The following is a 15,482-nucleotide window of genomic DNA, read 5'->3' on the forward strand; positions in this document are numbered from 1 at the left end:
ATCTATTCTGACAAGGGCCTCTCTCAGTCTCTCCTGTTTGCACCACTTCAATTTAAATTAACCTGTTACTCCTTGCAGGAGGGATCTCAGCATTAGTGAGACATCTTTCTCTTTTGATCTTAAATTGTAACATCGCTGAGGGGCAGAGAATCTTTAAAGAAAATACATTAAAAAGTTAAAGTGCACATAATTGACCTTTCAACGCAAACTTAGGTGGACATGTTTGTCACAGGCACAGGAGCAGGTGCCAGTTTTGCAGGCAACAGCACAATCAAGTACCTAAATCACGGACCTGTTCAAATGGCTGTGTTTACTTGGGAGATACTGCCATGGATTAAAGCAATAATGGAACTCAGAGGCAAGAAAGCAGCAAGTAGTTTTCAACAGTTCCACAATCCAGTTATTTCTACACAGTTGCTTTAAGGCTTCTTAAAGCAGTCAGAGTATGTCCCGTCTCTGCCTTTTTGAAGTTGATATGTTATGATCTACACCCTCCTTCTGTAAATTGAATCCACGTACATCTACTAGTGGCAATTTCAGCATCCTGCTCCAAAATAACCCAGGGCTATGCTATAATGTTTTTGTTTTAAGGCAGAGCACGTCTCCTGTTTCTTTTCCCTTTAGAAATAAAGCCAAACCACTAAACCAAATGAAAGAACCCTCACTGCATTAAGCTCTGGCACAATCCACAGCTTCGTATGCTGCTGCTTCATTATCAGTACCGGTGAAAAGACTGCAAACTGGAGGCATTCATGAAATCTCATAGAAGAAAATGGAAATGCAACAATAGCACAATATTTTGAAGATGACATGGCTCCTCCACTTATGATGGAGAGGAGAATCTCGCTCATCTCCAAGAAATAAAATCCTGCTGATTGATCTGATACAATTAAATGTATTTTTAAAAATAAACATTGCAGAAAAAGTTTCATTATCTGAATCCTTCTGCAAGAAAAGATTTACTTTATGTTTATAGTAGACAAACCAGAAATAATCCTCAAAATAGCCTCGTGTGAAAGAATTTATGTGCTCTGAAGTCACCAAAGGAGACAGTTTTAATATAAACAGTTGAAGCTAGAAATTCACTGGAATAAGAAAAAAACAACCCAGGAGCCACCATAACTGCTACCTCAACCAACAAAGCACAACATACCTCACATTAACCTCAGGGAAAAAAGCCCAAACACTCCATATTTTCAGGAGTAAAAATCAAAGAAAAAAGTTTGAGGAAAAGAGGGGAAAAAAGGAAGCTCTAACAACTCATTCTGTTCTCATTTCATACACAGAAAATTCATTTCTTCTACAGTGGGGGACAATTTTACTTGCCCTTGGTACTCCAAGTTTGGCATCTGACATGTGTGGAAGAACACTCAGGTGCTACTCTGGCACTAAAGCAAATTCAAACCATAAGATTCAGACATCAGCTACCTATTTATAGTTTGAGTCAAGATTTAGCTATACAACAGGATATTATCAAAATCTTAGATTCAGATTACTTAGATTCAGATTTGTGAATGTGATTTCATTATTGACTTTGTTCTCCATTTATTAATGGCAGTCAAAGGGCAACAGATCCATGGTACTTTAGGTACTCCTAGCACAGACAGGTAGCTTCTCCTGTAAAAATATAGTTCCCTTCTTCTAAAACATATTGGAATTATTAATATAATGCAGTTTAAACTACTATAAAGTGTACAAATGTTACAAAAAATCTTGCATAATACTCACATTTGTACTTTGTAAACAAAAAAAAATTCCTTGTTACTCAGCTACAATTTAGCATTTAGCTTCTAATCCTATAACAAGAATTTGGCCATACAGCACACTGGAGCAATGTTTCCTAGCAGATGTTTCCTAGTAGAGGGGAGTAAGAAAGCCACACAATGCTGATTGTATTACTTCAGTAAGGCATACTACACTGATACACCCAATGACATTTTGTGTTTATTGCATTTTATGTGGGCTAGAGGTGCCCCTAAATTTATTTCCACTTAGAGCTGAGGAAAAGTCCATCTGTGACAGTCAGCTTTGATTTTCTCAAACTCTGAATATGGCTAAAAACAATTTATTGTGAGAGTAACTTCACTTACTAGTTAGGTAACAGCAAGTTAAGAAAGTTTTGCAGCAATTATGCTTCTCATCTGAACTTTTTGGAGTTTCCCCCTTTTGGCTGCATTTTTGTGTGTAATATAACTCACAATGAAAGGCCTCAGATGTTACAACAATCAAGATAATCTTTGTAACCTGAGTTCAAACAGTTTGCATCTATTATCAGAAACGAGTGAATGATGTATTGCCTTCTCTGCTGGTGTGTTGACATTCCTCAGTTATTTAACATCTGTCACAGGCATTTTCCTGCTGGTAACAAACACAGAGCAACTGATACTGCAGAGCAGATAGAGGGTGTTCACATTCTCTCACAGTACTGAAGACTTCTTTGTTTTTCTGCTCACTGGGCTAATAACAAATCTAATTAAAATCTACATAGAATAGAACAGTCACTGAAGGAAAACAGCCCATCAAGGTATAGTTCAGGGTCTGCAATGAATACAAAGGTTAGATTGCAGAAAGCAGCGTTTAATATTAGCAAAAAACAACCCCTTACCTTTCAGCAAGTGCTTGACTGGGTGTGCTTTTCACAGACACCAGCTCTTCCTCAAGCCTCTTCCTTTCTGCTTCTAGCTGCTCTAGCTCATCTTGAGTACGTTTGCGTGGTGTAATAAACTGGAGCTCCTTTAAAAGCTCTTCTTTTTCATTGATTAACATCAGTTTTTCCTTTTCCACATCCAGTGCTCCAGGCCAGGCTTCACTATCTAGCTTAGACAGTTCAATCTTCAAATTAGCCATGCTAAAATAAAACAAAGCAGTTTTACCTGAGTCCAGCACAGCACACAAAGCCCAGGAAAGAGAGAAGTGATACAGTATTTTGAAACTATGAGGATATAACAACATTTTATACTGAAGGCCTTACTTTTAGTTTTGTTTCACAAGAATGCAGACTATGCCAGAGAATCAGGCCACATATCGAGGTCAGCAACAACATGCATATGCATTAAAAATTAGTTGCTCCTATTCCAGTTCAAGTAGAAGTCACAATGTTATTAAAAGCTTTATTGAAAGCAATCTGTCTGGAAACATAGCAGTGGCACCATGCTTTACTCATTCACGAGTATGATGGATTTCTCCTATGCTGTGGGAGGCTGGCGGCTCCTCAGAAACAGACACGGCCATGGAGAAAGAATGTGCGCCACAGCAAGGTGCTCACTTCAGCAAATCTTAAGGCAAAACCATTGCTCTTCTTTGCAATTAAAGAAAAAGGCAATACAGCAGCTACCTAAAGAGAAAAGAGATGAACTCAACAGTTTGAGTTTGTGCGACTGCTGTTCCCATTGCAGCGGGGGGGGGATCACGACCACCAAAGCTCCTGAAGCCCTCAAGCCATTTCCAGAAAGGTCTGGAAGAACAGACTGCTCAGGATAGCTGATTTGCATAGAAAGTGAGAAGTGTAACTCCAGGGCAAGGAAAGCTTGGCTATAAGCAGGTACCGCCACAGGTGCCCCAGGACCCTGGACACCCCATTAGATGGATTGATGCTGGAGCCAGGACTGGTGATGTTTGTTTCCTTGCTTTCTTTCTTCTTTTCTCTCCCTTTCCAGTTTCATCCTAGCCCCTATTCAAAATCCATCACCACTTGTATACTCAGAGGTCAGGGAGTGACATCTCAATTTCCATGCCATGTGTATTATTTACAAATACAAATTTGTAAATTTTTGCTGACTCTTTGACTTTTGTCATTCCTTTTTGACCAGGGGCATCTATGAATCTTGGGTGCGCCTTTCCCCTTAAGAGTGGGATGCCACAACAGGCCAAGATCTTCACCATATCAGCATAGGATTGTCAGCGTGCTATATCAGATCCTTCTGAATAACAATTGCAACTGAATTCAGCGTAGTTATGAACACTCCACCTCTTCAAGACATTCTGCTGGCTAAGCAACATTAAATCTGCCATGTACAAAATTATCTGATAATTTTCAATTAGAGATGTTCACTTACAAGATCCTCTCTTCATCTTAGCTATTTTACCACAAAATAATTGAGAATTTGCACAATTAGTATTTCAGAGAAGATGGCCAACCCTTATTAAATTACAGTGATAGTTACAGCAGTCACAATATGTGGGGGAGGGGTATAATTAGGTACTGAATGTGCAAACTGGTATGTATTTTTGTTATTCCAAGTTAATACATTGTACCTTTGACTCATGTTTTGGCTAAGTAATTTGTGAGAAAGAAAGATCCTGTGCTGCAGTACCCCATATTCTGAGCACTGTACTGTTTCTCCTTTTTTCTCTTTTCCCTCCTCCCCAAGACAGAAGTGGCAAACTGACTTACTTCAAGGAAGCTTTTGGTCCTACAAAAGAAAGATTAAATGCAATGCTGGGACTTCTTGGTATGAAGACACAGCCAAGACAGAGGGTGATGATGTTTTGGATCAATTATGCCTGAGAAACAATGCCACCTACCTGCATCTAAGTGACCACCTGACAATTAACATTGTGTATGTGATGATTCTGAGCCAAAATCATACATGTTCAATATTGAACAAACACAATAGCCTTGGTGTTCTTTGATGAATGCTTTGATTATACAATGAGGTTTTATGATCCATGGTGAGTGTATAAAGGATTACTGTTGTTACTGGTAAGGACGGTAGCTACTACTCTGTAGGAGCAAGTGTACATTTGAAATTAGGCAAAAAACCAGTAATGCAGATTCCTGCCTTTAAAACCTAAAAGCAACTAAGCCGTTACTTGGTACTTCTGAGTTGCAAATTTATTTTTGCAGTTTTTTAAATGATCCTGCCACAGTTTTCCAACTGAAATAATATTTAAATCTCAGATTAAATGGCATTCTAGGCACAATTTTCATCTGGGAAAATATGCTATTTTTTAATTTTGTTGCCTTGTTTAGCTCTTCATGTTAGAAAACCCCCAAAACTTTGGGTGTGGAATAGTGCATAGGTTTCTATTTCTCTTAAATGACAAAGAACCTCCAGAACAAGAAGGCATCTGAATAGCTGACAACATAATTTGCCAGCAAGTATTAGAAAATAATACCACACAAGAGTACCATCCCAATAGTAAATCTTGTCCCAGTATTATGCAGCACTTCTGGTGCACCAGAAGATGTGATTTGAACCCTGAATGTTCTGCTTTCTGATGCCCATTTTTCAGTGCTGTGGCAATTCATCAAGATGGCACCACCTTCATGGGCAAGCACCACAGAACTTTATTTGAAAGGCATTCCACATTCATCAGCAGAGCAGTTCCTGACTTCTTTTCTCCTCACATTAAACTAATGAAAAAAGTGCCATTTCATAGTGATAACAAGTTTTTAAATCATCTAAAGTCCCAAGAGAAAAAAGAAATAATTAAGCCTACTAAATCTGCACTGGAAGTCTGAAGCAGCTCAGAAACTGACGAGCCTTCAGTGGTACAGTAAAGTGAAATTATGGTCCCAAAGACGGAGATAATGGACATAAATAACCTGGCGACTGCTTTCCTCAGAACGCCAGCTCACTCTGTTCCCTCAATCCCGGAACAGCCAGTAATTTGTCAGTGTTTTAATGTTGTTTCCCAGCACATCCAGTCGAGCGCTGAGGAGCGGCCGCGGCCCCGCTGGATGGCGCTGCGAGCCCGGCCCTGGAGCCGCGGGCGCCTCCCGGCCCCGCACGCCGCCAGCGAGCCCTCACCTCCGCTTGGCCTCTTCGTACTGCAGACTCAGTCTGACCTTCTCTGCTAAACTCGATCGACTCCTTGCTCCAATCTGTAAAAAAAGTAGCCTGCTTACGTTGCAAAGCTTTTGAACGAACCCAGGCAGAGGCTAGAAACATTACAAGCTAAAGAAAAATAAAAGTACCCCCTGGCCCCTGCAGCCAGCCCTACACTTGCTGTTAAATGCCTAGTTAAGATCTCATCTACTCAGCTGTACAAAGCAGTGCTGTTCTCTTCTGAGCCACTTCATACATTTAGCTACTGTACTACCAAGTGCCGATATTCCATCACAATAAATAAAGGCAGAGCCTTTTCAAGGAATTCTTGCAGCGACTGCACTGAAAATTCTGATCTCCTCCTATGAATTCTGTTGAACTCAGAATTTGTGTCAGTGCATTTCAAAGTTAGACTTCAATAAATTTGTTACAAAACATAGACAAGCTCTTTGTCTGGAAAACCTTGTACACTCTCTTTCTTACGAACTTAGCTTGCAGAACTTCAAAGAAGGTATCAAAATTAAACAGCCTTCTGTGTATGTAAAATATAACATCAGTGAAATAAGGTTTTACTAAATCACTGAACAAGTAGTTCCATGAAAAGTTTTTCAGCTATGTGAAATTAAATTGTGCATTTAAATTTTGAGATCTTTTTTCCTGAAAATTAAGAAAAAAATTAATCTTCATATTTAATTAGGTCTCTATGGCGAAACATATCCTATAGACAAATCAGAAGAAATGCTATCCACTTCTCCTGATCTTCACTCTACTTGGAACCATTTGACTAAATCAGATTGTCATAAACGTTTCATGACAAATGTATAAAGTTCATCTGAATCCTGATTTAAAATTCATGGGCAAAAAATCAGAAAAGTAATTCTAGTGTGATTCTAAGCAATTCTGTGAAAGAAGTATAAATATACATGCTATCTGCAACAGCGAACAGCCATTTGATTCCAATTCCATTAACAGTAGCATTCTCCTTCAATTTCTCTTTACACTGGACAAAATGGAAAAAAGCTCACCTCACCAGAAACGTCAGTCTGAGACCCTGTATCCAGAGTTTGTCTAGGAAAACACAGCTGGGAGTTTACAGAGCTGGAACTCAAGTCTGGTTCACATGTTTCAGCGGTTTGGTCAACATTGAATTTTTCCCTCAGCTTTGCAAGACTCTGTCCAGGAATTAGAGAAGAAAATGGCATTAAAGTTCCTTTGCCCTTTACCATGTCTATACCAGTTTATCTCCAAAAGATATTTCCATAAAAGACTCTTTGATAAGAATTCTGGGTTTATTTCGTATTAAGCAACCCATTGTTTTAATCAAGCCATTGGTAAGTGACACTAAGGGTGACCAACATCTGTGAAAATGTAAAAGCTACTCATTTGGGTTTGTGTCTGTTTTCAGACTTTGTGTTTTTTAATTTATCAACCAATTATGAATTTTGCTGAAAAAAATAAACAAAAAGGAAATATGCTTTCAGAAATGGAAATAGAACAGTTTAGATTAGGAAAATTTTCACTGATGGTCAAGCAGCTCAGAATATGTCAATTTTGTCCACTTAAATATTCTAAATTATGCTTTAGCTGTAACATATGCATTGTAACTTACATTCAAGTTCCAAAATGTCACAGGCTTCAGTTTCTACATCTGAAAATTAATTTTAATACCAGTTTGGCTCAAAGAGTTTTGAGAATTCCTTCAAAGTATAAAATGTGAGGTATTTATCATCAGGAAGTGAGTCCTGTTAAAACAAATCTACACAAAACTTCCTTTAACCAATCAAAATACCTTCATTAAATCTTGTTTTTCTCTCTCGCCTGAGCTGATCGCCTTTCTGATGGACTTCAGTTCCTTCAGGATGGCTTTGGCTTCACACAGTTCATACCCACTCTGGCCTCCAGACATTTTTTGGTCAATTCTGTGGAAAGAGAGAATATTAACAGCAGATAGAGAAAACCATACTAATATCTCTTTTATTCTACTTCAGGCAGAAGGAGAGTTAGAGAACAGAAGGGAAGGAGGTGAGAAAACAGACATGGAAAGCAAAAATGCCATTGAAATCTCCATTCAAATACAATTTAATCATTGGCAAAAATGTCAAGGAGCACAGAGTTATTGCTGACAATACTGTCAAAATTCCCATTCCCACCATAACTCTCTGCAGCATAAGGCAGCTCTTGGGTACACCTTTCATACTAATAACTGTTTGTGCTCCTTAGAGAAGAAGAATTTATTTTGAGTAGTATCCTTCCACCCAAACCCACACTGGGACATGGGCAGACAGGCAGGCTTCTTGGTACTAATCAGCCTTTCTGAGCAGAAACATAACCAGCACCATTCTTGTCTCAGCCTGCCTCTAGTTCACCCTAATCCTGGGCATTAACTGTCTGGAACAGCTGTTCTGCTCAGCCAGACACCAGGCTCTCTTTATTTGCAAAATCTCTGGATAATTAATACCATATGTCATAGATTGGACAATTCACTAAATTCCTGAACTACTAATGATTTTAGAAACTGTAATCTGAAAATAATAAAACAAGGCTACCCTAAACTTAGAGATAAAAACATGGTTCATTTTAGTATTTCCATATTTCCTTCAAGAACTATAGTTTGTAAACACATTTCTCTGGTCTCTAGTTTAACACAGGTGTTTCATAGTATCATGGGAATGACTGCAGCTGTGCTTCAAAAATAAAAACCAGCCAACAGCCACCTTGATAAAAACCAAGCATTTAGTAGAGAATATATTCTAATACAATTAGTTTTCTGACTTATATTATTATCCATCATCTTTGCTGGAAGTTAACAGCCTTGTGAGTGAGGACTGAACAAATCAGAAGTGATTACAAGCATCCCTAGCAAGAATAGCAACTTGCACAAAACACCTGTAACTGCATTCTATTTTTCTTCATGTTTTGGCCACAAAAATATCAAAGTTCTAAAGTAGCCTGTAAAGCTGGAATATGTTTGTTCTCCTTTCTCTACATTCCAGTTTTGGTACAAAGTAAACTGCATTTGTGTAAGGAAATTACCTCTGTGACTTAGCAATCATTCCTATTCAAAGATATATTTATTTCAGCTTGAAAGTTCCTCAAACTCCTTCACAGGCAGGCACTTACTGTCTGACAACTCTCCATTTTTGGTAATCTACCAGGTTGCTAAGGTCAAATAGATAGAGGATACACCAACAATTGGGATCATGCATGAGTGGTTGGGTAATACACCACATGCTGTCTAGTAGTATGACATGCTATATTCAAATTGCAGCTGCTTTATTCTGTATATAATTAAGATAGACAAGAACGATCTCTGATATATAAGATATTCCATCATCCTGTTTTAAATTAATGGGATTAGTACTGTTTGAAAGTGGCTGACTGAATTTTAAAAACAAACGTCCATTGTGTTCCTGTGGAATGCTGTTGACAGTTTCTGAAACATGCTTTGGATTCCTATCAAAATGGCTTGTGAGCAAGCTGCTTTAAAACAATACTTCATTGTTGAATTAATATAATAAAACCAGCATGATTGGCTAACCTTTAATCCTGGGACAGCAGCATGAGGTTTTATTACCTTAAGCTTTAGAATCAATATGTCTTTCTTCTTCTAAATTTTACTAAAAATGAGATCTGATTCACAGTTAAATTCAATCAACTATCCTTGCTGGTCTTTAAATATTTAAATAACAGAAAAATCTTACATTTCTGTTTTGTCAAAATGAATGAGGATAGAGACTTAACTGGCATCTTCCTAATGTGCTGAGGATTGCTTCTGCTACTTGAACTAGTGTACTAACAGCAAATAGCTCAGCATTTTACTGTGGAAATGTATTCTTAACATATGGGCACATAGCACAATGTGGAAAACAGCTAGCATTAATAAATTTCTCATCACCTAAGTCAAGAAAACACACTTGTTAGCAAGGTTTCCTGTGCAGCAAGTTCTTTATGGTGACAGTTCCAGTAATGTTTAATATTATAGGGCCTAATTTTGTAAGGCAGGAGCAGCAGGGGGTTCTTAGACAGAAAAAAAATTCCTTCCCTAGTAATCTAACTGGTTAAATACCCAGGAAAGCTCACCCAGTTCAGCATCAGCCCTTTGGACACCAGGCATCCCAGCAACTGGAACAAAGAAAGGCGGGTCTCTAATCCTCAAATTGTGACTAATTTCCAACCCTGCAGAGTTGTGTACCATTCATACCTCCAAGAACAGCACCTTTCTCTTTTTATGGAGCTCATAGGTGGGGAAGGAGGAAAAATACACCTAAGTACCTTTTCAAATTTAAAAAAAAAAAATTAAATCAGACATACAAAACAGGTAATTTTGTCCTTGGGACCCCTGACCACTCCCATTCTTTCTGCCTCTTTGCAACACAAACTACCCCATAAAAAAAAATAAGAGGGGAGACAAATTTCTTATGTTAAGACTTGCACAAAAGCGTTGCCATTTCCACAGATTTCCCATTTCCTAACTACAACAGAGTTATTAGATTCTCCTTTTCCTTCACAATAATTCTCTCAGATAATAGATTCAATTCCATGCCAAAGAAATCAGGTGACTGAATTAAGTCAGTTCCTACTATTTTCATTTACTCACTGTTGCAGTGTTTCAAAGCCCTGCTCCTTGTACAGCAGCTCTTGCTTCATCTGAGAGAGTTCTCTCTTCAGCTTCTTAACCTTGTGTGTTAAATCAAAGCAAGAGTTAGAAAATTCCTCTTGTTAAACAATGTAACACATGGCTTTGAACAATTAAAGTATGCACTACATCAGATGAGAGAAAAGGAGTAAATTGCTCTACTGACACACATTAAAAAAGGATCTTATCTCTTCCTGGTGTCTATGGGCAACATGCTTTAGTATTAAAGGGACATAAGCAGATTAAATCACATTCCTTATTTGTATTGATACCACACTGTGTTATTAAACCTGAGAGAACTTTAACAAGTAATTTACCTCTCACTTGTTAAGCATGCATTCCAACTGTCCTAAAGGGACATGCCTGTTTACTTTAAGTTTTATTATATTTTTACTTTTTAATTCCTGGAAGCTGTTCAGTCATTTGCACTGTAAAAGACAAAATGAACTCTCTTTTTTTCCTAGGAACCATCCATTCTTATAAAAGTTTACAGACACTGGATCCCTAAATATATCATCCCGATTTATTTAATCCAAAGGCAACAACTACTAAAGACATGCAAATCACAAACAGATGTGTCTATTTAACAAAAAATGTCTTTGGAAAAATATTCCCTACTCTCACTAAATTTGCATGGTCAATTGCTTCTTAACCTTAATATTGCTATTTGAGATGCCAGCAGATATGACTGCACTACAAAATATTTATGAATCAAGATTAAATTAAAAAATCCTCTATTTAATTTTTAATGTCATATTTCCCAAATGCATGAAACAAAGTTTTAAGAACAACCTAAAAATGAATGTACTGAAACACAAATTAATCATAAGCATACCCACAGAGACAAATGCCTCCTTGAAATGTGGAGTCCAAGATTTTGGTATTTATACATCTATAGCTGGCTTGTTTGCACTCTACATACCAGACAGATATTGTTAGGCTTTCTAATTTTCCAATCTTTAAGGTGAAAAAATGAAAAGCTGAAAGTTCACTATAAAATTCTTGCTTGGTTTTATAAGCTCCTCAGATATTCAATGCTTGAAAAATTTATTATACTAATATTGAGAACTTAGACCACTTTAACTGAAATTCATTTCAAAATAAGTCTCCAAGATATTTTGTATCCAAATCCCCTTAGATTTCCTACTTGCTGGCTGATATTCTTCAAATAAATATAATTTAAAAGAATAATAGAAAAAAAAAATTATGATTCCCAGCATGCCAGGTAACTAAAAGCACTCAGCGGCAGCAGCTGCTGCAGCTTTCCAAGAGACTTAAAATGCTTTCCATTTCTAAAATAACTAATGATTTACCGAGTCTTTAGACATTCCAGCTTACAGTTTCTGGCTAATGTATTTTCTGTGACAGAAATAAAATGCTTTTAATCTCCATTTTCTTCAAAGCAAAATCTGTTCTCTGGATGAGGGGTTATGTTCAGGCTTTTGGAAACTATCATACTATCATCACTAGTTGCTTTACTTGACAGAAAACTGTTTTTATTTTGCCCATACTGAATCGTTAGCATGACAAATAGACAATTTCTCTAAGCATACATTCAGTGCTCCTCAGCTATTTTCTCCTTGACTAGTATGAAAACTCCAAGAATAATTTCTCAAGTGTTCTGATCAAGGTAAAGGAAAATGAACAGATATTACCTCTGTGTTCTGGCTAAAGTGATGTGTAAAATATGAAACAAGTCTGAATTTTTCTGAAAAATACAGAATGGCTAAACCTTTCCCTTTCAAAATCAGAAACACGTATTTATATTAATAGCAGAAGGCACACTTGATTTCAACCTAGAGGATTGGATCTCTCAGAAAGTCTTACATTTTTCCTCAAGATCATCTTCTGAGTGTCCTCTGCTGTACTTCATCATCATTTCATTATCAAGAAATGTGAGTTGGGTGCATTATCCTAGAAGGATGTGACCTACATCATAATACAGCCTCTGTGTTGACTGCATCATCCCTGCATTAAACTATTCTCAGGCTCCTTGTCTTCTCCTTCAAAACTTTCATATAATTCCTGCTTTTTCACAACTCTTCACTTGTTCTAACGTTCACCCCTTCCTACTGCTTCTGCACATCATCGTCGGTCACCTGACAGATCTCTCTTTCCTACTCCTAACCACATCTTCAAGCAGGCTCCTGTGCTAACCCCTTTCCATTCCCAGCACTTGAGTCCTAATGGAACAACACAGCCACCCTCCTCAGCCCCTCCACCCCTTGTTATTTTATAAAGGTGCATTTCCTACTCACTTGCTGCATGTGCATAAAACTTACTCTGATCACATATGCTTTGTGCTGTTTGAGTTATCTTGCTGATGCAAATTAAGACCCCAAATGGCCCCTCTCAAAGTCTACTGCAGGATGTGATCCCTCAGTTTTAGTCTGGTGAGAGAAATATTTCTTTTCCTTCTTATTTCTTTTAACAGGTGTCTGAATTCTGTTACATTTTCTCCATGACCTATTGCACACCAGGCAGTTCATGTATGCAGAAGGCTCCACACATGTGTATCACACACAGCTAACACGGAAAAGGCCAAAGGCCAATTCAGAACTTCCTCAAATGCTGTTTCCCCCCTCCAGCCACCGTTAACCTGATGATACCAGTAAGCCTCAGATCCTGTGAGACAGAGAAACAGGTTTAGTACAACTGATCTAACAAAGTGCAAAATCTTAAGTAGCTGGCTAGCAGCTTACTAATGACTTTGTTTCTCATTAACTCTATGCATGCATATACTGCAAAATGCCCAAAGCTGGCCTATTAGCAAGCATCTTCAAACATTCAAATAAGGGTAAACTGTGATAACAGCCATACCTCTCTTGTCATCTTCCATGACAACCACTTTCCAGCCCTAGCATCACAGGGTTCCACTTTTCTTATCTCAGTTTTCATATCCAGTGGCTTTGGATGACCACACACTTTATGCTGATACAGATACTCTTGGACTGCACCCTTCTAAACTCTGCAGACAAGATTCAGGTCACCTATTTTAGGCACATATGCAGGACTATGCAATGCCAATAAATCAGGTGTTGGGAACCAGCAAGATATGAGGCACCTTGACTTCAAAAACAAATGAAGAGAGGAAAGCACCTCCAAAAACTGAATTACTATGATAAACACGCCTGACTCTCGTCTCGGTGAGCAATTTATAGATCTGCAGTCAATGGTAATGAGAAAAAGTGAACACAGGAACATGCCTGAATTTTACCCTCTTGACAACTAGATGACTATGTTTAAATTTTGTCATGTGTTTTGTTCTTGAACAACACTGTCAATTTCCTAAATATACTGGTAATTACCTTGCCAAAGGAAACATCTGTTACTGCTCCACTCATTTTAGAAAGAAGCTACTGTCTTGTTTCTTCTTTCTTGTTCCTGATAGAGTCCTTACTGCCTTTGATTCCCCCTACTAATCTTAGAAAATTTTTCTTCCCACCTCTAGTATTTGAATAAGTTCCCTCACTAACCACCATCCCTTTGCATTAGTGGATAAGGGACTACAAATTGAGATTGGTAAGGATGAAGAGATGTGGTCAGGAGGGTAACATCCAGACACAGGTTTTACAGTGCATTCCATCCCTGATTTATACTGGGTTTTAAAAGTTTATTGAGCTATTCCACAGTTCCTTTCAGACATAAATTGTTTAGATTCCTAATCACAACTCTTACTCCAGGTGAAGGAGGATGTTACTCTCTGAGGCTTCTGTGAATGCTGTTCTCTGCACAGACCAGGAGAGGGCAATGGAAGAGCTGAGCAAAAGCTGTCACTTCTGCTGCTCCTGCTCTCCTGGAGTCTGTATTCTAGCCCACATGGAAGAACTGTGCTGCGAGGTGCTGTCTTTTTAACCTGCAGGCTTTGATGTAATTTTTTTCATTACTAACTACTGAAGTGCAGGGTATCCATAAAGCATTATATGGCACAGCTGAAATAAATGAAATCCTTTATAGATATTTTAAATGTCTTCCACACCATTTCTTCCTTATTCCATATAAATTCACTAGGGACTAACCTGTTGATAAAAATTCTTTATATGGTGTGTGTTACTGACTGTACTGAACACAACTGACCAAATCATGGATTGGGGTTCATTAGCAATTCCAAAATCCAAACACAAACTTTCATCCTTGATCTGAACTATTCCATTTTGACATAGCAGAGAGGTTTTGCACCACTACTGAAAAGTATTTTTCAAACCAACAGAAACTTCAGGCAGTTCAAGCAGCTAATGATGCAATGCTCACAGAAGAAAGGTTGTGTAAAAACAGTCATCTAGCTGCAGCTCATCTCAGCCTCTTACTTTTCTATTTTTGTTCTTCCTTTAGAAAACAAAAGCGTACAACTGGAAATAATCATCATATTTATTTAAACCTACATCTAATTAGAATATCTGTCAAAATTTCCCAAAAAAATGTAATCTGAAAACACCAGAGACAGCTTTAAAAATTAATTTTAAACCTCTGAATGATATCTAATTAGAATATAGGAAGTTTCAGTACCAAGGTACAAGATACATGTGCTAGTTCAAGCTATGCTTATTCTATAATCATAAACTTGGCAGACAGAATCCAAATGAACATGAGTTAAGGACTCTCACCCTTAATCTTGTAGTGGAGATTTCAGCCTTCAGAATGTCAGGATCATACTTTGTGCTTGATGAAGAGCCTGAAAGCACTTTAAAAAAAAAGATAAAAAAGACAAATATTTAAATACTTTTAAATCACTAATTAGTCCCTTCCTTGATGAATCCATATTGATCAAAACCCTAGAATGTGCTCAAAAACATATAATACTTTAAATGCTAGCCTTTTATAGAGTAGTCATTATTGCAGTATGGCAATAATTACTGAATAATAAAAATCTTCCCCTTTTTCCTCCTACCACTATATGGTATCTCTTGTCATTTACATATCTCAGGATCCTTAAGTAGAACCTCATCCTCCCTGACTTTCAATTCCTTGCTCTGTTCCTATTCTTCTAGCTCAGCCATCTTGCAATCACTTTCTTCCTGAAAGCTGTAATTTCTAAGGAGATCTCAGGAAAGCAGATTTATTCAGAAGTCTCAGAG

The 15,482-nt window shown here is 37.7% G+C and overlaps 1 protein-coding gene and 1 long non-coding RNA gene across 8 annotated transcripts in view; one reads left to right on the forward strand and one right to left on the reverse strand.

Annotated features, from left to right (window-relative positions):
• LOC134552946 (uncharacterized) overlaps positions 1–5,747 on the forward strand; it is a 73,392-nt gene extending 67,645 nt beyond the window's left edge. The window contains exon 4 of the long non-coding RNA XR_010080983.1: positions 3,810–5,747. This is a non-coding gene — a long non-coding RNA (uncharacterized LOC134552946). The remainder of the gene's footprint in view (positions 1–3,809) is intronic.
• Positions 1–15,482, reverse strand: part of WWC2 (WW and C2 domain containing 2) — a 95,111-nt gene that overhangs the window by 31,332 nt on the left and 48,297 nt on the right. For 3 of the 7 annotated variants that reach the window (XM_063402162.1, XM_063402160.1, XM_063402161.1), the window contains exons 4-9: positions 15,012–15,088; positions 10,369–10,448; positions 7,561–7,690; positions 6,797–6,943; positions 5,754–5,827; positions 2,606–2,848 (exon numbers count right to left, since the gene is read on the reverse strand). In XM_063402162.1, the coding sequence (XP_063258232.1) occupies positions 2,606–2,848; positions 5,754–5,827; positions 6,797–6,943; positions 7,561–7,690; positions 10,369–10,448; positions 15,012–15,088 (751 nt within the window). Of the gene's footprint in view, positions 1–2,605; positions 2,849–5,753; positions 5,828–6,796; positions 6,944–7,560; positions 7,691–9,851; positions 10,289–10,368; positions 10,449–12,234; positions 12,928–15,011; positions 15,089–15,482 lie in introns of those variants that run through there. The other 4 variants (XM_063402163.1, XM_063402166.1, XM_063402165.1 and 1 more) reach the window with 4 other exon arrangements.

Source organism: Prinia subflava, chromosome 7 (assembly GCF_021018805.1).
Source record: "Prinia subflava isolate CZ2003 ecotype Zambia chromosome 7, Cam_Psub_1.2, whole genome shotgun sequence".
NCBI lineage: Eukaryota > Metazoa > Chordata > Aves > Passeriformes > Cisticolidae > Prinia > Prinia subflava.